A 26,846-nucleotide genomic window follows, 5' to 3' on the forward strand; every position below is an offset into this window, starting at 1 on the left:
ATTTATAATTTTCGGAAATGGGAATGAACTGATGCGTTTTGGTACAGCGACGAAATATTTTAGTGTTAGGCTGTATATTTCGGGTAACTACATTTTAGTGTGAATATTTCGGATAGTGATACCTAATGAGTGCATTCACAGATTTAAGCTCACTGTGGGACAAATTCTGCACATGATAATGCCGCTAGTTTCACACATTTTCGGCGACTGGCGACACGTGGGCTTAATTAATATTGTTTTGAAGCTTTATGTCATTTAAACAATTTTTAGGATGATTTTGTAGATCCAGCGATTTATATTCCTGTGTCCGAACTCAACCTCCACTAGTTTATTGTATACTTGTCTTTCTCAACAAATCCTACACTCTTTTATAACAGAATATCTTACAAATAATACTTGTAAGTACGTAATCGTAAAGAAAATAGTATTGAAAGTCAAAAACAAATCTAGAGCTTTTTGTCAGCAATCTAATTAATCCGTTCCATCATGGTAGCAAAAAATATTTTGGGTATTTGTCTTATTTATTCGTTGTCAATTGGCCTTATGTGGTTCCATGATCACTGGAAAATTAATGTCACTGCAGCTTCCACGATGCGAGCGTGTCGCGGTTTCGCGGGCCATCGGTGAGCTCGCGCATTGCGGTGGCTCTCGCTGGGACATGCTCGATTATGAAATCGTCATTGAATTCATTCCACAGAGCATTCATAAAAGAGTGGTGTAGGTATGATGTTTTATAGCGGCATTAAAACTTTTCAAACAATACGCAATATAATAAAAGCGATGGCTTCCGATAGTTTTTTAAATGCAATTGAAATAAAAGCTGTGAATGATTTTATCTAAATCTAATATTTTTTACTGCTCATAGTCAGATTCGGAATATGGTCCAATATATGCATTGTGCAATAAAAGCACTATTCACAATGAGGATTTATTGGAAAACTTTTTTCAGGAAATCCTTATTGTGATTCACTGAAAAATGGACAACTGAAATGTTTCTGTTCGATCAAAATAACTAAACTTTGGATGAGAGCAAATATTTTTACTTTGCTATCGGTTTAGCTACACTTTAGTAGTTTGTAGGTTGAATAACAAGATAAAGTCAAAGACTGTCCTCGTACCATGATAATCAGTCAAAATTTTACTAGGTATCTACGTACCTCAAATTAGTTGACAATATTCCATTCCACTGGTACCTACCTGGACCTATTTTATTCTTCTTTTTGTCGTGTCGTCAGCAAACCTACACAGTGTCAGCCCAAAACTCCGCCACAAGAGTGGCGTTGTCAGAGCCTTCATTAAATCTTCCTGCGTGCAGTTGTTTGGGCACGCAGGGCACGACATCATGTGCTTCGTCGACTAGGAAACAAAACCACACTTAGGTACACTCCAAGTTTGAGCCATCCAAGAATCCCCACTTGAACAGATTGTCCTTACTACGTACTAGGGATGTTATAGATATGTAGTTTCGGTTATGGATACGGTTACGGATATCCATACAAGAATGCATGGTAAATTCAGTGAACTGCTCCTGAATCGAATGTATCTACTACTGCTATTTCTATTTATTTATTAACCGGCAGACAGTGGTGACTGAGTTTGTTGCGGCGCTTCTTCTCAGCACTTGGCAAATGTTGGTCTCGAAGCGCTGGTAGGGTAAAAAGATTATGAGACATGTAGAGGGGCGCGGTGGCGGGTGCGCACGCGGCGGCGGCGGCGGCGGCGGCGGCGGCGCATGCACGCCACCGGCCACACGGACCGCTCGGGCGGCGGCGGCGGCGGCGGCTCCTGGCGCCTCCCGCCCGACGAGACGCTCCAAGTCGCCGACCCCAAGTCTGCCAAGGAAGAGGTATGCCACGATTATTTCGTCTATCATCATCATCGTCACAGCCACAGGACGTCCACTGCTGAACATAGGCCTCCCCCAATGACTTCCACATTGCCCGGTTGGTAGCGGCCTGCATCCAGCGCTTTATGAGATCGTCGGTCCACCTTGTCCCACGCTGCGATATCCGGTACGTGGCCTCCATTCCAGAACCTTGCTTCCCCATCGGACGTCAATTCTGTTTATGTTCTGTCAGTATTTCGTCTAGTTTTCTCCTAATATCTGCAACTGATAGAGTCGTGACGTCAGTTTAATGTCAAACTTAGGCTGAATTGCGCATTGAAGGCTTATATTGCCCTCCGGAGCATGGTTGGTGGGTGCTTAATACAGAGTTTTTCATGCGGTTAAAAGTAAGCATGGTTGGTGGGTGCTTAATACAAAGTTTTCCATGCGATTAAAAGTAGTTAGTTAATCTAAATATGTATATAAAAGGAGAAACTGACTGACTGACTGACAGATCAACGCACAGCCTAAACGGCTAAACGTAGGCACTTGAAATTTGGAAGGGACGTAGCTTAGGTACCATAGAGGTGCACTAAGAAAGGAATTCCCGAAATTCCCACGTGAACGGGAATTAGCGGGAAAAACGGGATTCACGCGTACGAAGTCGCGGGCGGCCGCTAGTCATCTATAATCGTCAAAAAAATTACTAATAGTTGTTACTTAATTACGTAAGATGATGAAAATTCTTAATAGAAAATACCTAAAAAATAAGATTGAAGTTGGATGTTAAAGTAAATGTAACCTACTTATGAAATAAGATTGAACTTTCATCTATTTATTCAACCTTTTCACTTTATTAGCAATAAATATGTACCTACTGCTATCTAGTGCTAGTAACACACAATTGTCAATATTTAAATGCAATTGAATATTGCGAACTAGAGCGTGCATGAATACAAAATGCAGGATAAACCCGAAACCTGCCTGTTACGGATAAATTTTACTAGTGTTCTAGTTACGAATACAATCCTACTTACTCGTATGCGTCCAATTTAGAATTGTACAGCTCCCTTAATAGAATTTATTTCGTAAATTTATCTAATATCCAATAGATCCACTATTAAAAGTTTTGCTCTTTTTCGCCTAATATCCAATAGGTCCACTATAAAAAGTTTTGCTCTTTTTCTCAGTATAATTAAAACTCTTATCTTTTAGAAGAATGAAAGCAAAACAAAAGTGAAGCGTCAAGTTTTATCGCCACTGCGCTCGGAGTAAACTGAACGTTGAAGTTCTGATTCCACGCTGATGAAACGGCGCGCGGATTTACATAATGTCACCAGAATCGACACCTCTGTAAATCATATTCTGATTTCAAAGGATGTTTTTCGCATCAGATATGTCTTAGGCAAATACACACCGCGTTACCGTGATGCTAAGGAAGCTTTGAATTTTTTTGATAAGTATAAACGACATTGATGCGGAAAAAGCATAAAACCAATGCCTTCTCTGTGTTGTTAAGAGGCTCATAACCAACAGACGAGTACCTTATGATTACCAAACTTGAAAAAAATCGTCTCATGTGTAAGTCTATGTAGGTGTACTGTTTTATGCAGGCATATATCTCGCTTATTTACTATTCTAGATTCGGCAAAATTCTCTTTGTTCAAACAGTTGGAAATATACATAAACATCTTGCTTCATTCCACGATGTGTTCTAAAGATAACATTCTTATTTTCAGGATCTCTACCAAGGAGATGGGCACAACTGGAGAAGCATCATATTTTCATTGATGGTCATCAGTTTTGTGATAGCCGGTATCGTTACAGCTATTTATTTATTAGGGTAAGTTCTGTCTTCTTCTTATTCGAATAAAACCGATGCTGTTTATGATAAGCTATTTAGTATAAGCCAGCCATTTTTAAGCAAGCACCGAGTTTTCAATTAGCTTTAAAATTAGATTTTTAGTAGCTCTGAAATCCATATTTTTCATTAAATTGAGTTCGCAACCTGATGACGTCATATTCCCCACTGCATGCGCAAGCATTACCTAGAGAGAGATTCCCGTTTTGCCAGCTCATAAAAGAATGATCATTGACAGGGTGTCCACTAATATTTTATCGATCTTAAGGAGTAGACGAAAAGGGCTCTCATTCCAAATGAATTCGCCAGATATGTGGACGAGTTACTCTACTGGTCGGGGCGGCGCATGCGGCTAGACGAGTTCCTGCGCGGAGACTTGACAGGCGAGCGGCTGCCGACCACGTGGGTCAGCTCGCACCAGCTCGTGTACCAGGCAGACGACGGCGGTCTACTAGCGCTCGATACCTTCAACAACACGCTCTCTGTGCTCGTCACGAATCATACTTTAGTAAGTTATTAATAATAGTATTTTTAAAAGGTTTATTAACACTTGAGATGTGAAGACCACGTGGGTCAGCTCGCACCAGCTCGTGTACCAGGCCGACGACGACGGAAATTCATTAACACCCTCTCTGTGCTCATCACGAACCACACTCCTAGTAAGTATACAATTATAGTAGCGTAAAGGTTTAATTTGAGACATGTGAAGACCACGTGGACCAGCTCGCATCAGCTCGTGTACCAGGCGGACGACGGCGGTCTGCTAGCGCTAGATACCTTCAACAACACGCTCTCTGTGCTCGTCACGAATCATACTTTAGTAAGTATGCACTAGTATCTCATAAAAGGTTTATTTGAGATGTGAAGACCACTCACGTGGGTCAGCTCGCACCAGCTCGTGTACCAGGCAGACGACGGCGGTCTACTAGCGCTCGATACCTTCAACAACACGCTCTCTGTGCTCGTCACGAATCATACTTTAGTAAGTTATTAATAATAGTATCTTTAAAAGGTTTATTAACACTTGAGATGTGAAGACCACGTGGGTCAGCTCGCACCAGCTCGTGTACCAGGTCGACGACGGCTCTCTGTGCTCGTCACGAACCACACTTTAGTAAGTTTACAATGCTATTCTCCTACACTACTAAGACGAAGACTATGAAGACTGTCATATGTGGGTCAGCTCGCACCATCTCGTACCAGGCCGACGACGGCGGCCTTTGACCTTCAACAACACGCTCACTGTGCTCGTGATGAACCACACTCTAGTGAGTAAATGCAATGGTTTAATTTGAGGTAGGTATTTGAAGACCACATGGGTCAGCTCGCACGAGCTCGTGTACCAGGCCGACGACTGCGGACTACTAGCGCTCGATACCTTCAACAACACGCTCTCTATGTTCGTCACTAATCACACTCTAGTAAGTTTGTAATGCTATTCTCCTACACTACTATTTGAGATTTGTGAAGACCACGTGGTGGGTCAGCTCGCACCAGCTCGTGTACCAGGCCGACGATGGCGGTCTACTAGCGCTCGATACCTTCAACAACACGCTCTCTGTGCTTGACACGAACCATACTTTAGTAAGTATGCACTAGTAGGTATCTCATAAAAGGTTTATTTGAGATGTGAAGACCACTCATGTGGGTCAGCTCGCACCAGCTCGTGTACCAGGCCGACGACGGCGGTCTACTGGCGCTAGATACCTTCAACAACACGCTCTCTGTGGTCGTCACAAACCATACTTTAGTAAGTGTAATATGCTATTCTCCTACACTACTAAGACGAAGACTACGAAGACTATCATATGTGGGTCAGCTCGCACCATCTCGTACCAGGCCGACGACGGCGGCCTTTGACCTTCAACAACACGCTCTCTGTGCTCGTGACGAACCACACTCTAGTGAGTAAATGCAATGGTTTAATTTGAAGTAGGTATTTGAAGACCACATGGGTCAGCTCGCACCAGCTCGTGTACCAGGCCGACGACTGCGGACTACTAGCGCTCGATACCTTCAACAACACGCTCTCTATGTTCGTCACTAATCACACTCTAGTAAGTTTGTAATGCTATTCTCCTACACTACAATTTGAGATTTGTTAAGACCACGTGGGTCAGCTCGCACCAGCTTGTGTAACAGGCCGACGACGGCGGACTGCTGGCGCTCGATACCTTCAACAACTCCCTCTCTGTGCTCGTCACGAACCACACTCTAGTGAGTATGCACTAGTATCTCGTAAAAGGTTCATTTGAGATGTGAAGATCACATTGGGCAGTTCGCACCAACTCATGTACCAGGCGGACGACTGCTGGCGCTAGATAACTTCAACAACACCCTCTCTGTGCTCGTCACGAACCACACTCTAGTGAGTAAAGCTCTTGATTCGAGACATGTTTAATTAAGGATGAATTATGTTTATGTTACGGCTAAAGATAGGTGTGAACATAAACTTAAGATTAGCCGGCTAAACTTAAGTTTATCTTCGACGAGGTGTTAATGTTAGTTTCTTCTATCTTTAGCCGGCTAAACTTAAGTGTAACCGCAGGCCCTTGGCTAAAAATGTAGAAGGAAATCGAAAAGGAAACAATGTAATAATGTTTACTATTTTGACACGAAAACTTTATTAAAAAATAATCACTTTCATTACACATACTTTTATGTACCTATGTAGGTATTCAAAATTACAATTATTACAATAACAAAATATTAATTACTCAAAACAAAATCTACCTAATAATTAAAATAAAATAATAAGGAACCATTTGGTCGTTACAGAATCTTCTGTAGGTATTTAAAATTACAAAATGCGCGTTGTCTCCCCACCGCCCCCTCAAGCCCTCCGCTGGCCTGGCGCGCCCATCGAATACATTTTTAGCCGTTTCGTTTTGGCTAATGTGCACATTAGCTGGCTAAAGATGGAATATCACGACGCAAACTAACATGTTATCGAACTTTAGCCGCTTCTCGAAGATAAACTTAAGTTTAGCCGGCTAATCTTAAGTTTATGTTCACACCTATCTTTAGCCGTAACATTTATACCACGTGGGTCAGGTCGTATCAGCTCGTGTACCAGGCCGACGACGGCGGTCTGCTGGCGCTAGATACCTTCAACAACACGCTCTCTGTGCTCGTCACGAACCATACTTTAGTAAGTATGCAGGTTCTATATTGGCTCACATAAAATTCTAAATCCTATTCTTTGTCTTACTACCGATTTGTGTTCATAATAATCTCTCTTCATAATTTTATTTTTCATACTTTTTTTATTCATACATTTTTATTACTACCATCGGAGCTCATAACAGTTAGTAATCATAATTTTTTTATCAATACTGTTACTACCAAGAACCATTTAAAATACATAATTTTTATTTTCAGATCTTTTTTCTTCATAACATTCATTGATCATATTGTTTTAATTAATAATGTTGTTACTAAGAACATACTTCAACTCATAATGTTGTTGTTCAGAATAATTTACTTTATAACACACATACTCGTATCTTTAAAAAAATCATATATAATTTAATAGAGTAGATAAGCATGCAGAGCATGCAGCATGAAAGCAAGCATGCAGCATGCATTGGTATCTCCTCGTCTCCGGCGCTGCGGGATGTGCAGCCCTTCCGCCCTTGCGTAACGAGGCTCAGGCACCCACGCTTGCTTCCGCAGCTTCGGCTTTTTGGATCGCCATCGGCGCCTTCGGCGCCTCGGCGACCAGCCTCAGCCGCTCCAGCTCACCCGGGCGCCTGAGCCTCGTTACAGCGGGCGAGGGCTGCCCTCCCTCCGCGCCTCCGGCTTTTAAATTACACTCTAGGGGTAGGGCAGACAAGACTACGTGGAGTCGGTTTTGCAGCGATTCGTTTCTGTCACGTTAGTTTTGTGGCACAAAATATTGGCTGCCCTCCCTCCGCGCCTCCGGCTTTTAAATTACACTCTAGGGGTAGGGCAGACAAGACTACGTGGAGTCGGTTTTGGAGCGATTCGTTTCTGTCACGTTAGTTTTGTGGCACAAAATATTGCCTGTTTTGGACCATTTCAAATTAATTTAATGTTAAAATACGATTTAATACGAATATAGACATCATGGTTTTCAATAATATGGAATACACGTATGAGTAATCAGTTTATGAAAACAAATATTAGGATACATCACATTTATGAATATTATAGTTATTTATTCGAATGATTATGAGTTTCGATCATTAGTATAGAAAAATATATGAAAACAAATATTAGTAAAAACTAAGTGTATGATTAGTGATATTATGAATATCAATGATTATGTTTTTAAATATGTAGGTTTTAAATTTTTTATGAAGAATGATCATTATGGTATCAAATTGTATGAGAAATATTTTCGGACCTCCAATGATAGGAATTAAAAAGTTATGTAAGAAAATGCGCTACCAGTATGCACTAGTATCTCATAAAAGGTTCATTTGAGATAAGAAGATCACATGGGGCAGTTCGCAATAACTTATGTACCAGGCCGACGACGGCGGTTTCTTGGCCGATACCTTCAACAATACGTTCTATGTGCTCATCACGAACCATACCTTTAGTGAGTCAAATGAAATAGTATAATCCCAACAAAACACCATCTCCAACAATAACACTCTCTGATTTCTCAAATCTACTATCCATGGTGGATAGAAAGTTTGATATGAGATCTATTCAACGAAGTCTTTTTGCTACAAACCCCATAGAATTTTTAATCATGCTTGAGCTAATGTGAAAACCACGTGAGAGATACATACAAAGACGAAAGAGATATCGAACCTCATGAAGTTGAACATCAGATAACGATAGATTCCTAGACCTAAAACCTTTTACGAAAACCACACTATAAGTATCTGTCACAACTCGCAATAACGACACTCAAGTAACATTAACCATTTTCGGTTGCTACACAATAATTTATATCACAAAATGCACAGAAAAATTAATTTAAACTTCGAGTAAACATCCGTTTCAAAATTAAATTTCCAGCGTTGGAAAAATATTATTTTCACTTCCGTTTATACTCGTTCCAAAGCGGATATCTACGCCCGTGTTACTAAATGCATGTTCAACAAACTACCTAATCCTTAAATCCGTCGTGCTAACTACTGCCGTTTGTGTGAGATTCTGTGGCCACAAGCAAACCAACCGAAAACATAACAGACGAAAAACGTTATTATTATATGATTTTCTATTAAATATTCCATTTAGTTTAATAAAGTACGCGCCTGTCGCACCTAAACGTTGTGAATCTTTAAAAGTCGTCCTCATTTAGAAACACAAACAGTCTTTAATTAAGATCGTTAAACAAAATGTAGATGTCGCAGTCAGATTGTATAATCCGCCGTTTTACATTACAGCTAGGCATTTTGCATTACAGCTCTGTTTTGTAATACGGCGGATTAACGTTTAGCCGGATTGAATACGGCTGAATGAAAATCCGCCGGAATGTATTCGGCGCCAAACGTTCTTCAATACGGCTAGCCGTAATGTAAAACAGCGTGTCATTACCTGCCGCTTTGACAGTTTTTAGTTCCTATTTTCAATACCGTGGCGCTGCCGGACAAAGTGGCTATGGATTCTGGTGTTCGGCGGAATCCTACACAATATTAATAGTGTAAAAATATGAAATCATGGCTGTGGCCGGTGAAGATAATTTTATCTTAAAGAAAAATAAACCAGAAAAAATGACTAAAACTTTATTGTTTTGAGTTACCTGTTTGTTCCCTTTGATAATTTTAATGTCTAAAAAAGACTAAAGCCAAATATTTAATTAATTCTTAAAATGTTTAGAAAAGTCTAATTGTTTTGAGTTACTTTTTTTAGATGGCTATCCCTTGTGATTTATAAATAAGTAAAAAAAAAACTACTGAAGCCAAATATATTATTTAGTATACAGTAACGAAGGTAATAATTCTTAAAATCTGTCTTATTAAAATTTATTTTCATTACACATTGTTTTATTTTATAAGTATGGTCACCCTACAATCTATAGTAGTACGATGCGGCTAAACGTGGGCCGCCGTATTGAAGAACGTATCGCAATGACAATCCGCCTAAACGTTGAACCGCCGTATTACAAAACAGAGCTGTAATGTAAAATGCCTAGTGGTAATGTAAAACGGCGGATTATACAATCCGACTGCGACATAGATACCACCGCGATAGGCGGCAAAGATTGCCGCCCGAAGTTTCCCGACGACTTTATTAAAAGCCGAAGTTGCCAGCCGAACTGAAATGAATACTGTTTTATTACAGAGGCAACTGAATGTTCGCGGATACCAGTGCTCGCCCAACTTGCGTTACGTTCTCTTCCAACACAATATCAAGGAGGTACGTACCGATTGAGCCGTAAAACTTTTAATAGGTTTTTTACAAAATAAACAAGACGGTCGTTAGGAAGTTTGCTCTCGAATCGACGATTCTATTTGACTTTTATTATTTACAGGTTTATCATCGGACGTTTACAGCGCACTACACCGTTTATGACGTCACAAATGAGTGAGTAACTTTTGATATTTGACGCTTGAACGCCATAAAGGTCGCTGAAAGACCCTCGAGATGCTCATAATTGTATTTCCGCCTGAAAATTGAATTTCTGAATCGCAAATTGGTTTTCACTCACCGCACCTTGGCGAACGCCATTTGGTAACGATATTACCTCAACTGACAGGAGCCATTCTCCCTTCATTTGAGCAAAAGAAATGTACTTAGAGGGCATTATAAGTTTTACTGGCTATTGTCTGTAAGAACCGCTACTAGGTATGCCTACACACGTGGAACACTATTTTCCTCTATTAACCTCTACTTATTTTCCTCTTTAATCAAGAGTTTTCGAAAAATATAGTGTACTTACGGCGTACCTTTTACTTCAATTTATATCTAGTGCTTAATTTTCTTTACTTTAAACCTTAATTTCCTTTTCATAAGGAAGAAGTCAATATGTTGAAGATAAAATAAGTAAACACCCATTATAAGTACAACTATTTTGTGCTGTTCAACTAAATTGCACGACATCTGTCGAGAAGCACAATAAATGTCGTCGACGGGCCCGATTCCCGTTTCCCTCTTGGAGTAATATAAAATATCGTCACGATCTCGATACATTTCCTATATTTTATTTAACGCGGAGGCGGAATTTTGTAGATGTCTAATAACATTTTGCTGCGTTCGTTAAGTGAAAAATTTTTTTTTTTCATATTTTAAATCTTATTCTAGAACAACTACTTGCTACTTCCACTTGTAAAGCGATTATGTAAACATTCTGCTCCAAAAATACGCAAAAACACTTTTCACAATAAAATGTTTCCAATTTTATTCCCCTCTCATTAACTGTTTCCTACGTACTTTACAAACTACGTCGTATCCCATTTCCCTGTTTCATTGCACGACTTTGCATAGTTTTAAAAGGCGTCTCCGCCAGGCAAATAGCTTTAAAAAGGCAATTTTAAAGTCTTTACTCCCGGTTTGTTTTCTGTCTTTCAAATCATATCTCGTTTGAGAATTTCCTTTTCCCAGCGCTTTCTCGGGTGAAGAAATCGATTTGGCGATAGATACCAACGTGAATACGTTTCTCAATTTATTTAAAAATTTGCGAGTGGAATTTTAATGCGGCCCGAGACGCGTCGACGGACCAAGGCAATACTTTACGTTCTTCAGTGACCGACGTAAACTAAAACTTACTGCACTACAGAGAATCGAGTCGTGAACTTTAAAGAGTTCGTGCCTCGCAAAATAGAGGAGGTTTTCAGATTTATACAAAGTTCCTCTTTTGTTTAGTTGCAAAACTTTTTTAACTTTGGACTCTTTAGAAATTGTTAAGTAACTTAATTAACCGCTAAACGGGGCGCGCTTCTATCAACTTCGGACAGAGAAAGATAACGAGTAGCTGAATGATCTTTTTATTTCTATAATTTGGAAGAAAAAAATTTTCAAATTCAAAATTGGAATTCTTAATTTGAATGTAGCCACCACATTCCACTGTTCGGCGAGGGCCAGCGGAGCTGGGAGTGGCAGCATGCCGCGTGGCTCGGCGCCGACGGCTCCCTGCTTCTGGCGGCGGATAACGAGGTGCTGGCGCGCCCGGGGCCGCCCGCCAAGAGAGCCCCACTGCTCAGGCTTACATATGACGCAATGCCTGGTGCCGTTTACAATGGAGTCTCTGACTGGATGTATCAAGGTAAGCTGATATGTCGCAAAGTGATAATATTGCCATCTTATGCTCAGCGTTAAAGTTTCTATTCTGTCACTGCCTTGATCTTTTCTTTCAGCGTTAAAGTTACTTTTGCAACTTGGGGTTAGGTTTAAAGTTGAAGATAAGGATAAGTGTAATAAATCTAAGACGTTGATTCTACATAGTACCTGATAGTACCCACCATCCATTATGCCTTGAGACTGTTTTAAAATTTAACCTGCTTATTCTTCTGTAACTTACAGAGGAGGTGACAAAAGTATCATCAGCGATGTGGGGCTCGTTCGACGGCACTCTCGTGCTGTACGTGCAGTATGACGACAGCATGGTCTCCGAACTCAAGTTTCCGCGTATTTCCGAAGCCATCGGCGGCACCGGGGCCGCCCGCTCCGGCTTCCTGCTTCCCACCCTCAACAACACAGCTCCGACCATCTTCCCCGACCACATCACTATCAGATACCCCACGGTAATATCTCGACCGAAGGGATCTAGAGTAATGCCAATATAATGCGCTGCTCGTAGAGCTGATGGCCGCTGGGGCAGGAAAGTTTTTGAGCGACCACGAGACGGAAGACGTAGCGTGGGCAGGCCTCCCACTAGGTGGACCGACGATCTGGTGAAGGTCGCGGGAGGTGCCTGGATGCGAGCGGCGCAGAATCGGTCTTCGTGGAAATCCTTGGGGGAGGCCTTTGTCCAGCAGTGGACGTCTTTCGGCTGAAACGAACGATAATGCGCTGAGTTCGAAGCCCAGTGTCGCATTTGAAAATCTCACACACAAAGTAATCAAAATAAAAACAATACCTACGTCGCGAAGAGTGTATCCATTGCGGTATCAGTACTCAACGTTCGAATGTCTTTAGTACTACGCAAGCAATGTAAACTGTTTACACATATAACGTCGCTCCTGTCATCATTGCTGTTGCGAGCAATGTGTTCTGTTTTTGGGCATATTGCTGCGACACTGGCTCCGCCCCCTTTTCGCATCTCTCTTTAGTTTCTGTGATCTGTGATCTCGACCGATTTCCCTACTATAACCACTTACGTTCATAAAGCACTGACACTTGTTGCTCCGTTCCAGCCCGGCAGCTCGATACCGAAAGCGAAGTTATGGATAGTAGGCGTACAGAACTCGACGTCCCCGCCGAGGTGGGAAGTCAAACCTCCGAGCACTTTAGATGGAATGTATGTACCGTTTAATTTGTCACTTAACTTCTTGCAACTTTGCAGAACGACTTACAAAATGTGTTTGAAATTTTCCAGGGAATATTACATCATATCAGCCCAGTGGGTGGGCAAAGAGAATGCACATGTAGGAGTAGTGTGGATGAACCGCGAACAGAATCTAACCGTCTATAGTAGTTGCTATGCTCCTAACTGGACTTGCACTGAGGTACGAGTATGTTTCGATTTTATATCTATTCTTCTTCCTTCCTTTCTTCTTCAGACCTTTCAAGAAATATGTCACATTTTATTTTTCTTTCAGTCTCATTCTGAAAAGGCGACTGATGAGCCGTGGTTAGAGGTTCACCAACAGCCGGTCTATTCAGAAGATGGGAGCGCGTTTCTTCTTCTAGCAGCAGTTCAAGAGGGCGGGGGACAGTACTACACACACATCAAACACGTGGATGTGTTGCGTCAACGCATTGCAGTACTGTCCCATGGCAAAGTTGAAGTGGCAGAAATCCTGGCGTGGGACCAGGAAAACCATTTAGTTTATTATTTAGGTAAGAATTGAAATCATGTTTAAGTCTTAATTAAACTTCTGCCTTGCTTTCTTACTTAACGCTACTTTTGTTTTTATTAAAGGTTTAAACAAGGAAAGGTTATACATACCTAAACTGCATCCCGATATGGTGAAAGAAATAAATCAAATTAAGTATTTAGATTGAGTGCAGTTGAGTGTTTTTCATTTTGTATAACGGTTACGTTACTAACCCAACATGTCTGTCATTCTAATCGATCCTATTCCCGTTCTTTATGTCAGAGGGAAACGCGTGCTGGTGTGATTTTAGGGACATTTTGTTTGACCTGTTTGTATCCTGTGCTTAGATCCCTTTCTAGTTCTACCTGTGTAAATCAGGTTTGATTGATAATTTGTTTGGTGCAGGTAGCGCAGAGCGGCCGGGCCAACGACACGTGTATGTGGTTAGAGACCCGAGCTATGGGGGCGGTAGTAACTCCGTTCGGGCTCGGGCGGAGCGGGAAGAACCGCGGTGCCTTACTTGCGAGCTGGCGGTGTGGCCGGCCCGCCTGCACTACGCCAATTGCTCCTTCTGGAGAGCCACGTTCTCCCCGGCGAAGCCCAGGGTGGGCATCACGCACTATGTGCTCGAGTGCGGAGGCCCTGGACCGCCTCTTGCTGGACTTCATGACGCTAGGACACATAAGCTAGAGAGAATATTATATGACACGAGGCCTTATAGGTAAGCAAGAACCACATTTGTTTTCATCGTCATCATTTCATTTATTTATTTTAGGAAGACCAGGGTTCTCACAACTTTATACCGTAGAACAACTGAGTTGCGAGACTTGGTTTTTTGACAAGTATTGTTTTTGATGAGATTCATTTTCCAATTAATAACACTTGAGAACCACATATGTATAGGTCACTACAGATGTAAAGAAACAAAAACAGATTTCAGCCATAAGACGTCCACTGCTGAACATAGGCTCCCCCAATGATTCCCATAATGTCTGATTGGTAGCGGCCTGCATCCAGCGCCTTCCTTTTCTACCTCTATTAATCTGATAATCCCTAATACGCTCGTTTGAACATTGTTCACCAAGCTTAAAACTTATGTCGTTAGTTTACAAGCGTGGTAACGACCCAATAGATTAGCGCAGTGGCAAAATGCCAGAAGCACCTAATATCACAGCAGTGTCACGATGCAGCACTCACTTAAAATTTTGTTAATGGGCTTGTTTTACTAGACCGCAGCACTTATGAACATAATTTGATGAACCTAGCTAGTTTGATATGAGACTATAGGCTGTAGGTGTGTATAGGCTGGCACTTCATTTTAAAAAACGTAAACAAAGCGCTTCATACGATCAATCATGTAAGGATAATATTGTCTTATGGTTGACTGAAGGTAGAAACTTGAAGTTCCGCAAATCTAGAAAACTTTTTAACTGATTTCATTTATTCATGCCTTTTAATATTAATTAGCTGACATGAATTACATAAAGCCAATTTAATGGCATCAGGCATTCTGTCAGTTAGTTTTAGCTAGTCCTACGAAGGTTATTAATTAAGCACAAACTTCCAGATCGGTACGACTACGCGAGTTGGCTCTCCCGACTCGGCGGTCGTTCGACGTGCAGCTGGGCAGCGGCTCGCGCGCGCGCGTCCAGCTGATGCTGCCGCCGTCCTGGCGCGAGGAGCTGCGCGACGCCGCCTTCCCGGTGCTAGTGCACGTGTAAGTAACGTATACTACAGGTCTAGTGGGTTACTCAGAGAGAATGTCCCTGCGATAGTGGCATGATCCGAGAGGGTAGGAGTGACTTAGGTAGGTACGAATACGCGAGTTGACTCTAGCGTCTTTACGCGTCCAGCTGACGCTGCCGCCGTCGTGGTTAAACAAGTTATAGCACTTAGCTGAATAGATTCCTGCAGTAGTGGGATCGTGCGAAAGTAGAGTGGTGCGAGGAGCTACGCGACGCCGCCTTCCTGTGCTAGTGCACGTGTGCTAATGTGTAATATAAACATACCGCAGGTATAGAGTTTAACTGAGTAGTGGAACGGTGCGGGATGGGAGACATATGACGTCACATCTGAAGCATGTCTGGTGTCTCGTTGACGTTTATGTAATAAAACCACATCTTTCGCACTCCACTACTGCAGAGCAGAAGCCTACACATTACTTAAGTATTTATATCTGCTAAATTAGTAAAAGTCGTGTGCCTGCTGATGATTTTGATAATTGTCAAGTTAAAGTCCCTTGATCTGTAAGAGTCTAGGATGTTCTTTAGAAAGAACGTAGACGTAACGTAAACGCTACAATAGTGGTGTTTTCAAATGCCCCTTGAATTTAAACCCCCTTTTCACATAACAGCCATTTGATCCACACTTTTCTTTCAGAAACGGGCGTCCAGGCAGCCAGCAGGTGACCGAAGAGTTCATGGTGGACTGGGGCTCGTACATGTCGTCGCGCAACGACGTGGTGTACGTGAAGCTGGACGTGGCGGGCGCGCGCGGGCTGCCGCGGGCGCTGCTGCGCGGCCGCCTCGGCGGCGTCGAGGTCGCGGACCAGTTGGCTGTTATTAGGTGAGTGAATAAGAAAAATGGGTGGTTTGTCTTTGTTACCACCACCAGCGGGGTGCCTTTTGGCAACTTTTTGAGCCGTCTGTACGAGAATTCCCCAGCTGTTTTTAGTTGCGCGGCCGGAGCAGGTGAAATGGGCAGTTGACACCACCAGAAGGTTGTCCTTTTGAACTCCAAAATAGGATTGATTCATTAGGGTCCTTCAGTCCTTCTAATTAAACCACGATCCGCGGGCGCTGCTGCGTGGCTAGAGAGACAGAAGTTCGACAACAACAGAAACAACGACGTGGTGTACGTGAAGCTGGACGTGGCGGGCGCGCGCGGCCTGCCGAGGGCGCTGCTGCGCGGCCGCCTCGGCGGCGTCGAGGTCGCGGACCAGTTGGCTGTTATTAGGTGAGCGACCTAAGCGGGAAAAATGAGACCATTTTTTTGAGGCGCTAAAACGTGAATTCCTCAGCTCTTATTAGGTGAGTGACCAATACAGGAAAAACTGGCAGAATTCCGCCAATCATTAGATAAGTACGTTACTTTTTGAGCCGTCAACACGAGAATTCCCCAGTTGCTATTAGTTGAGCGGCTGGAGCAGGTAAAATGGGCAGTTGATACCACCAGAGGGTTGGCATTATGAACTGCCAATATAGGATCCCCCAATCCTTCAGTCCTTCTAATTAAACGATCCGCAGGCGCTCCTGCCCGACCAGATAGGAGCCAGGTAAGTTCCTGGCAGACTGGGGCTCATACACAACGACGTGGTGTACGTGAAGCTGGACGTGGCGGGCGCGCGCGGCCTGCCGCGGGCGCTGCTGTGCGGCCGCCTCGGCGGCATCGAGGTCGCGGACCAGTTGGCTGTTATTAAGTGAGCAGCCGGGGCAAAAAATGGGCACTTAGGCCCAGAACAGACGGTGCAACGCAACTGCAACGAAACTGCAACTGCTAGTTACTTTTGAGTTGCATCTAAGTTTCTGCCATAGCGTCCGTTGAGAGACCACACATGAAGCGACCAGTTTGAAACTTTCAAAGTTAAAAGTTAGCGTCACTTTTTGGGACATCACAACGCGTATTCCCCAGCTGTTATTAGTTGAGTAGCTAACCGGAGAAGGTAAAATGATAGTTAATACCACCAGAAGGTAGGCATTTTGAACTACCAAAATAGGATCCCCCACATCCTATTTTACAGGGTCCTTCAATCCTTCTAATTAAACTACGATCCGCGGTCGCTGCTGCGCGACCAAATAGGAGCCAGGTAAGTTGCTGGCAGACTGGGGCTCATACACAACGACGTAGTGTATGTAAAGCTGGACGTGGCGGGCGCGCGCGGGCTGCCGCGGGCGCAGCTGCGCGGGCGGCTCGGCAGCGTCGAGGTCGCGGACCAGTTGGCTGTTATTAGGTGAGCAACCGGGGCAAAAATGGACACCAAATAGAAAGTTTACGTTTCTTTTTAACCGACTGCGCCAGAAGGAGGGTTATGTTTTTAAGCTGTTAAAACGCAAATTCCGCAGCTCTTATTAGGTGAGCGACCAATACAGGAAAAACCGGTATAATTCTGATTCATACGGGTAGATGATTGGCAGAACTTTTTGAGCCATCAAATCGCGAATTCCTAAGCTGCTATTAGTTGAGCGGCTGGAGCAGGTAAAATGGGCAGTTGATACCACCAGAGGGTTGGCATTATGAACTGCCAATATAGGATCCCCCAATCCTTCAGTCCTTCTAATTAAACGATCCGCAGGCGCTCCTGCCCGACCAGATAGGAGCCAGGTAAGTTCCTGGTAGATGGGGCTCATACACAACGACGTGGTGTACGTGAAGCTGGACGTGGCGGGCGCGCGCGGGCTGCCGCGGGCGCTGCTGCGCGGGCGGCTCGGCGGCGTCGAGGTCGCGGACCAGTTGGCTGTTATTAGGTGAGCAACCGGGGCAAAAAATGGGCACTTGTCGCCACCGCCCGAATGGAGCAGTAAATTTTTGAGCCGTCAAAACGCGAATTCCCCAGCTGTTAGTTAAGCGGCTGCAGCAGGTAAAATTGGCAGTTGATACTTGCCATTCCTGCCAATCACATTTTTCCAATCACACCAAGACATTTTGAACTGCCAAAATAGGTGCCCCCATTAAAATAGTCCTTCAGTCCTTCTAATTAAACTACGATCCACGGTCGCTGCTGCACAACCAGATAAGAGCTAGGTAAGTTCATGGTAGATTGGGGCTCACACACAACGACGTGGTGTACGTGAAGCTGGACGTGGCGGGCGCGCGCGGGCTGCCGCGGGCGCTGCTGCGCGGCTGCCTCGGCGGCGTCGAGGTCGCGGACCAGTTGGCTGTTATTAGGTGAGTGAATAGGAAAAAATGGGTGGTTAGTCTTTGTTACCACCACCAGCGAGGTGGATTTTGGCAAGTTTTTGAGCCGTCAAAACGAGAATTTCCCAGCTGTTTTTAGTTGCGCGGCCGGAGCAGGTGAAATGGGCAGTTGACACCACCAGAAGGTTGTCCTTTTGAACTCCAAAATAGGATTGATTCATTAGGGTCCTTCAGTCCTTCTAATTAAACCACGATCCGCGGGCGCTGCTGCCTGGCTAGAGAGACAGAAGTTCGACAACGACAGAGACAACGACGTGGTGTACGTGAAGCTGGACGTGGCAGGCGCGCGCGGGCTGCCGCGGGCACTGCTGCGCGGGCGGCTCGGCGGCGTCGAGGTCGCGGACCAGTTGGCTGTTATTAGGTGAGCGACCTAAGCGGGAAAAATGAGACCATTTTTTTGAGGCGCTAAAACGTGAATTCCTCAGCTCTTATTAGGTGAGTGACCAATACAGGAAAAACTGGCAGAATTCCGCCAATCATTAGATAAGTACGTTACTTTTTGAGCCGTCAACACGAGAATTCCCCAGTTGCTATTAGTTGAGCGGCTGGAGCAGGTAAAATGGGCAGTTGATACCACCAGAGGGTTGGCATTATGAACTGCCAATATAGGATCCCCCAATCCTTCAGTCCTTCTAATTAAACGATCCGCAGGCGCTCCTGCCCGACCAGATAGGAGCCAGGTAAGTTCCTGGCAGACTGGGGCTCATACACAACGACGTGGTGTACGTGAAGCTGGACGTGGCGGGCGCGCGCGGCCTGCCGCGGGCGCTGCTGTGCGGCCGCCTCGGCGGCATCGAGGTCGCGGACCAGTTGGCTGTTATTAGGTGAGCGAGAGCGACCAAATCGGGAATATAGGGAGTTTACACCACCAGAAGGTTTGAATTTTGAACTAGCAGCGACTGGAGCGGGAAAATAGGTAGTATAAACTAGCAGAAGATTGGCATTTTGAACTGCCAGCCATAGGATTGCTCCATTAGAGTCCTTCTAATTAAACTACGATTCACGGGCGCTGCTGCGCGGGCGGCTCGGCGGCGTCGAGGTCGCGGACCAGTTGGCTGTTATTAGGTGAGCAACCGGGGCAAAAAATGGGCACTTAGCGTCACAATTTGGGCCATCACAACACGAATTCCCCAGCTGTTATTAGTTGAGTAACCGGAGAATGTAAAATGGTAGTTGATACGACCAGAAGGTAGGCGTTTTGAACTGCCAAAATAGAAGTTCCCATTATAAAGGGTCCTTTCACTATAAAATATGCCGCGAGTGAAATCACTAGACGAGAGTTTTGAGCAATGACAAACAGTGGTGATTAGAGTTCGTCAATTTATAATTAAAGAACGAGAAAGGCTTAATAACTAACAGACGTAGCTAATAAAGCTGAATACCTACATTTTGTATTAGCTGCACCTCACTAAGTTAACTCATGAATATTCGTTTTTATTTCCAGATATTTATTAGAGACGTTCAAGTTTCTGGACGTGACCCGCGTGGCGGTGTGGGGCTGGGGCTACGGCGGCTACGTCACGGCCATGCTGCTCGGCTCACAGCAGTCCACGCTCAAGTGCGGGATAGCAGTATCGCCGATCACTGATTGGCTTTATTATAGTTAGTACACACTTTGCTTATGGACACAATTTGATAGAAATGTTTCAATTCTAAAGACCATGTTCTCAGTATAAAAAAAATAGAAGGTTGCAATTGGTTTAATCAAAATCTTTGAGAAACTATGGTGGAATATCAGCACAGTCAGACGACTGTGCAAAACTGCTCAAGCTGTTGAAAACTGCCACACAACAACATTAACGCCCGTATTCACGAACGATACTTGCTTAAGTGAAGCAGCAAATTGAACGCACAGCGTTGAGTAGAGCTCTATGATTGGTTTATGTGTCACCCAGTGCGTCCACGCGCACTGTGAGACCTCATAGTAATGTTTGTGAATACGGGCGTTAGACTTTCCGGACAAGTAAATAACCACAATTTCAACTCATTTTCCAGATGCAGCATTCACGGAGCGCATCCTAGGCCAGCCTTCAGTGAACTATAAAGGCTACGTGGAAGCAGACGCGTCTCAAAGGGCGCACCATGTGCCGCCACACGCGCTGTACCTCATACACGGCATGGCCGACATGAGCGCGCCTTACCCTCACGCCTTGCAGCTGGCTCGGGCGCTGACGGACGCTGGAGTACTGTTCCGATATCAGGTAAGGCTTTGTAAAAGTGGCCATGTCACTAAGAGTACCAGATCAGTTTTTATACACGCACTGTATCTCATACACGGCATGGCCGACATGAGCGCGCTTTAACCTCACGAACTGCACCTGGCTCGAACGCTGACGAACGCTGGAATACAGTTGCTCTTCCGATATCAGGTAAGGCTTTGTAGTGGACAGATTACTGAAAGAGTACCAGATCAGTCTTGCTTGATACACGCACTGTACTTCATACCTGAGTGCGTCTTACCCACACGCACATAGCCATGTGGAAGCGAACGAGTAAGGTAAGTGCCCCCTACTTCGGTATATTAAGGCTCTTACGACTTTAACAATTTATTTAAAAATAACCAAGCATGATATCAGTATGAAAGCTTTTGTATGCTAAACTTTGGTCTTTTGACAGTAACTTAATACATAAATTATAGTTATATTGTTTGAACTTTTTTTAATATTAATTGTTCTGCGGACCTCTTGTTTGGATCCTGTTTCGTGATAAAATTTTGCTCTGTTTCTAAGTTCGTGAACTCATGTCCCCTAATTCGGGATAAAGTTTTACGCATCGAGTTAGGATATTTTAATAATGATTAAGGGTTTAACCAATGTGTGTTACCAGTGATAACTTATGGCTCGGAAACGTGGCCTCTCACTATAGGCCTTATACAGAATATAGAAGCTCAAAGTTGCACAGCGTGCTATGGAGAGGGCTATGCTTGGTGTTTCTTTGCGAGATCGAATCAGAAATGAGGAGATCCGTAAACGAACCAAAGTCGCTGACATAGCCCGACGTATTAGCAAGCTGAAGTGGCAATGGGCAGGGCACATAGTACGCAGAACTGACGGCCGATGGGGCAGAAAGGTTCTGGAATGGAGGCCGCGTACCGGAAAACGCAGCGTGGGACGTCCACCTACAAGGTGGACCGACGACATCGTAAAGGTAGCAGGGAAGCGCTGGACGCAGGCCGCTACCAATCGATCAACATGGAAAGCATTGGGGGAGGCCTATGTTCAGCAGTGGACGTCCTGTGGCTGAAATGATGATGATGATGATGAGGTGTCCCAAACATTTGGAATGTCAAAGGCTCAGTAAAACAAAAACCTTATTCTTATCTCATTTCTTTCCAGGCCTACGCCGACGAAGGCCACGACCTGAAAGGCGTGATCGAGCACGTGTACCGGTCCATGGAGGACTACCTCCGCGAGTGCCTCTCCCTCGACCCCGAGGACACCAAGCTGCCCCCTCCCGACAGATAGAGCAAACAATAACCCAACTACCCCCTTGTTATCTTGCTACACTTTGCAACCCAAACGCCTGAATTTGTGGTAAGTCGTCTGTGTTTCAATATTAGGAGAGGATCTTCCATGTACACGTAACAAAAGCACTTCCAGCGTTACGCGTACTCGTTAAAAGAACTGTATGTAAATATGTACATGAGATAGTGCTTTAATAAAATGTGTTCCCCTGGTTTAGATCGACGCCTCGGCTCGGCGGGCGAGTGGCCATGCGAGGTCTATGTGACTAGATTAAGGATCGTAACTTATGATAATAAGAAGTCCGTTCTGTTACGAAGCATGATATGATGAATTAGCAATAGAAGTTAATTAGGTTCATTTTGTAATGAAGACAAAATTGGGCAGCAACGGATATGGTGTTGTCAGATGCTCTAATTCAATATTACCAGTTAATAGGAAAATTACCGTTAGAAGCATTAACGAACAGAATAAATATGATGTTAATCAAGTATCTATGGGATTATGTACTCAAAGGGTTATTTTGAAGTAGAACATTGGACACCACGTCTAGACTAGTTATTTAAATTGAATATTTCCTCATTCGATCCATGAAACTTCGCTTCAGCACTCTTCGGCTAAACTATCATACTGTGTCTTCTACTTCTAAGTCGAGCCTAGATAGGAAATAAATTCTAAACGGTATGACTCTGGTCATCCACCAGGCAGTCGGCCTGCGTGAACGGGTAAACTTCAGTTGATTGTGATCATACTAAATTATTCATGATAGAACTTCGAGCTTGTCACTTAGGCTTTTTACTGTTTTCTACTGCCACCTTTACTATACCAAGCTTTTTTACCTTCTCTATAGAGGTACGCACTAACAAGTGAATTTGATATAGGAATGAGTTACCCAACCTTCAATGTAAGAATTTAACATCATTGAAAATTTTATGATTATACAATAGTAGCATCGGAATTGAGTTGGATTCTATTGTTGATATTAATACATAATGAGGAGCTTATCATTTAGGGAAATTTACTAGGCCTTTAAAACTGTAGTCGTTTTGTTCGAAAAGACATTTGAAACGTTAAGTTTGATAAAATTATAGTGCTGTTATACCTCATACGACATTGTAGTTAAAATATCCTAATCATATTAAATGTAAATTGATCGAAAGAAACGCATTTTATAGTGACTTATAATGATTAGAAATGAAGTGACCTTGATCATCCCCTAACCTTAGCTGCTTTTGCTCCATCACATCACATTTACTATTCTTCCTAGGCGTAAGAGTTCACATAATAATATCCATACAAACTAACGTTAGACATTCATATCGATCTTATGATACGGTTGATTACTATTTAATATTCAGACGCCAGTCATGGGTGAAATCAATGCTGAAAATATTTATTAATTTCGAAAAGGACATTAAACGAAATAACTAAACATCTAATACTTGTAGTCGGTGAATATTGTTTCACTGTAGGACTCAAAACTGATATATTTTGAGTAATAAGCTTGTACAAAATAGTTTTTAATTGAGCTAGAAAATTTGCCTTTCTGATAGATATTTCAGCGAACGTAGGCAGTCACCAAGTTAGTATGTAAACTATTGAAATTGGAAAATTAAATATCTCGTTGGAACTTTTGAACATAATAAATATTTGACTTGTATCAAGTCAAAGGGTGGAAAGCTACTGCGTCGAGTTGCGTGAAAATAATATTATCGAAGAAACACTAAAGCCTTAACTTAATGAAGATCAGATAGGCAAGGAGCCTAAAGACGTATTATTGAAGTATTAAAATTAAATTTTGCATGCATAATCGCACAAATCGTATGCGATTGGTACAGATTAAGATACTTAAGTAAATACGTCTCTAGAAGCGACTGACGTTGATGCAGTGAGGCTTGTTGGCTAGTACGGGTTACCCATTGTTGTTGATTTCACCGAACTGTAACTAGATAATTCATTGTTGTTGTATAGAAATAATCGTTTGCCGATATTTGTTAAGTGTTATCGGATACCTGCATAGACGCATATCGCACATTCCATGTTTGTGAAGACTGCCAATTTGGTCTAAATTTTACAATCATTGTACTAATTAAATACCTACGATACGTCGATGAGATTAATTTCAATTGCCGTTATGGTCTAAGGATGCTGTGATTCTTCTATTGCATAATTTTAACGATATTGGATTAATAAATTATAATGGGATAATTATTAATATCTCCATCTGAAACTACGTAGGGCCTAGTCAAATCGAATTCGTTGTAATTATTAAATTAATTAATAATAAGATTAACGTTAATTTAGATATTTTGAAATTCTTCCATTGTAAATGTAACAATATTGCTTTGTTTTCCAGGAGTTATGAAACAAACATAGACAATATAATACGGGCTACGTGTACATCACACAACATATGAGATTTTATAGTTAGATAAATAACGAGAGAGTTCGGAAACCGGGTGCTTTAAATTTTACATCATGTTGTATGTATTGATTTCTTTAGCGATTGTTCTCTAGTTATACAAGGATATCATACGACTCGCTGCGGCCGGAGACCGCGCCCGGCGGCGCCTGCGCCTGCTACGCTAAAGGCAACGCAAGGCGAAGCTAGATCTTAAAATAAGAATTCTTTTTAACTTAAGTGGGATTTCTAAATGTGAAATTTTCAGCGGATAACACCAATTTAACAAAATTTTAAAAAATCGTGTATAGTGTTTTTAAAAAACAAGGTAGTATACCGGGTTGTTGTTGAATTAGCACGACGATGGTTCTAATCAATTGTTTGCACGCCGCTTCTCTCCTATCTTTCTTCCGTAAATTGATAGTCCTTTAGTCTTCCAGTTATAGCGAAAGCTTCCGTACATCGTCTTATTCTTGAAGCAGGAATGTAGGAACTATTTGTGATGAACTATGTCAATTATTTCATATTCCAACTCTGATCAGCTACGTAATGTTAATTTAACTGTTGTCTCCTCCGAAAACTGTAATAAATATATTTAGATTCTCGTCCTAGTTTGTCCAAATTCAATGGATGTGGTATAAATGTGAATCAGTAAATGCTGTGTTCTTAGGATCCCCTGCAAATTATTCTAGACTGTACTCGACCTATCATCAGGGTAATATTTTCAGACTTATTGCGATATTATTTGTCTTGGCTAAAATTCTTCCTTACTAATAAACTTGTCTAGAGTGAATCTACTAGATCTACAGTAGTAGTCAGGTTCAATACAAATACTAAAGCCTTTTGTTCTGAATTTTCAAGTTTATTTTCATGAGTGTTAGACGTTGGTACACGTTACGTCGAGTGCAGTCTCGTGCAGAGTAGTGTCCGCCTCCGTACTGTAGAGTGCCGCGGATGGCTCCCTTAGCGGTTAGATTGGTGATTCGCGCGACAACGAACACAATATTCTAAACATCAACCTCAAAACAATCTTGAGTTTCTCATTCATCAATATTGACCTTGACACAATCGTATGGTTTTATCTTTGATGATATCCCATTAAGTTAATTGTTAAGTATTAATATGGTTATTAAATTCAAAACTATCGAGCAAATAAATAGGGACAATGAATGAAAGATGTTTAGAACTATTGCATTCGTTGTCGCGCTCTTCGATGGCCCTAGAAAATGCATCTAAAATCTACGTTACCTATTGTTAATCAGTGTTATAAATCTTATCGTCTCGTTTAAGAGTTACAGTGTTGTATAGATCGGTACGTTTCATTTGTAAATTCTGAGATTATTCTGTTATTATTGTAAAGTTTCTTTGAATAAATAAAATTTTGAAATTTACATAATCGTTCATCTTGAAGTTTTATTTCAACACATTGCACAGACGCTACTTCTCGGGCAATTCAAAGTGTACGTTGCTCGGACCACCGCCCTTGCGGTGTCTGCTCCACATCTCAACGCTTCGAAAATACTTCTCCAAATGCTCATCCTTTACAGACAAATCTGTAGGGCTCATGTACCTGTTGTTCGTGGTACCGCTGAAAGCTCCATCAGAGTTGCAATTTGACTCGGACAAATTGCGCATCAATTCATAATGAGAAAAGTTCATCGACATGAGCGATGCGTTCTCCAGGCTTTGGTTAAAATTAAAACTTCTACTGGCATCCATGAACATTTCAATGGCTCCTTGCCTTGTAGAATCTGAATTAGTTTGGGAGCTGGTGCTGTACTCTCCACTGACGAGTTTGCTTTTCTTGAGTCTACCCAGTGCTAGGTCCAGCGAACGGACAGCGTCGTTCACGTACAAAGACTTGCGCTTCACCGCCTCACTTTTGAGCCTCGACGCAGCCGAGGGTCCACTATTACAAGACTTAGCTTTGTTCACAAACTTCTTGTCCTTATTGGGATCGTCATTATTTTCCATTTCGTTATTTCAACTGGGTAATTTAGATAATTATTTTCATTCTCAGGCACTCATCGCATTTTGACAAATAATGACATTACTGACCAAAAACCAAAGAGCAACGACTTTGTAGACCAACACGAATGACTGCAAGTTTTAAATACTTTAGTTCGAAATGCGCACCGATAGATGGCGCTGCTAAATATATCTGCAGCCCGAGCGACCCCTAGACAAGTGACGGTGAAGCGTCTACCCCTCGTGTGAGTCAAAGCATCCGCCAAGCGTAAAATAAAATTACTAGCGTGCGTCATTTTATTTCATCGTTCTACCACTAGAGGGCATAGCAAGTTTGAAAATGTAAGAATGGTTTGATTTAGGTAGTTATGTAATACTAGCTGACCCGGCGAACTTTGTTCCGCCTTAATGGCAATAAATAAGCAGACTTTTTTTTTATTTCGAACGGGATAAAAAGTATCCTATGTCCTTCTCCTGGCTCTAAACTACCTCCCTGACAATTTTCAGCTAAATCGGT

The 26,846-nt window shown here is 42.7% G+C and overlaps 2 protein-coding genes across 2 annotated transcripts; one reads left to right on the forward strand and one right to left on the reverse strand.

Annotated features, from left to right (window-relative positions):
• The first annotated feature begins 1,732 nt into the window (after positions 1-1,732).
• On the forward strand, positions 1,733-25,381 carry LOC114366637 (inactive dipeptidyl peptidase 10). The gene is made up of 17 exons (XM_028323571.1): positions 1,733-1,846; positions 3,565-3,668; positions 3,996-4,194; positions 9,951-10,025; positions 10,141-10,193; positions 11,660-11,871; positions 12,129-12,349; positions 12,962-13,065; positions 13,144-13,273; positions 13,367-13,607; positions 13,690-13,755; positions 13,991-14,306; positions 15,153-15,302; positions 15,965-16,150; positions 19,944-20,101; positions 20,495-20,700; positions 21,835-25,381. The coding sequence occupies exons 1-17, from the start codon at positions 1,733-1,735 to the stop codon at positions 21,961-21,963; spliced, it is 2,664 nt and encodes an 887-aa protein (XP_028179372.1). The 3' UTR covers positions 21,964-25,381.
• LOC114366629 (uncharacterized) lies at positions 23,427-26,388 on the reverse strand. The gene has a single exon (XM_028323561.1). The coding sequence runs from the start codon at positions 26,333-26,335 to the stop codon at positions 25,799-25,801; it is 537 nt and encodes a 178-aa protein (XP_028179362.1). The 5' UTR covers positions 26,336-26,388; the 3' UTR covers positions 23,427-25,798.
• Between the last annotated feature and the right edge of the window lie 458 nt (positions 26,389-26,846).

The sequence above is a fragment of the Ostrinia furnacalis genome, unplaced genomic scaffold (assembly GCF_004193835.3).
Source record: "Ostrinia furnacalis isolate ACB-3 unplaced genomic scaffold, ASM419383v2 OfSCF0069, whole genome shotgun sequence".
NCBI lineage: Eukaryota > Metazoa > Arthropoda > Insecta > Lepidoptera > Crambidae > Ostrinia > Ostrinia furnacalis.

Bases quoted from the DNA above. Each gene is read 5' to 3' on its own strand.
- LOC114366637 (XM_028323571.1), top strand. From the start codon at position 1,733: ATGCACGCCACCGGCCACACGGACCGCTCGGGCGGCGGCGGCGGCGGC. The intron at 1,847-3,564 runs GTATGCCACGAT...TCTTATTTTCAG, and splicing joins CCAAGTCTGCCAAGGAAGAG to GATCTCTACCAAGGAGATGG. The intron at 3,669-3,995 runs GTAAGTTCTGTC...TGAATTCGCCAG, and splicing joins ACAGCTATTTATTTATTAGG to ATATGTGGACGAGTTACTCT.
- LOC114366629 (XM_028323561.1), bottom strand. From the start codon at position 26,335: ATGGAAAATAATGACGATCCCAATAAGGACAAGAAGTTTGTGAACAAA.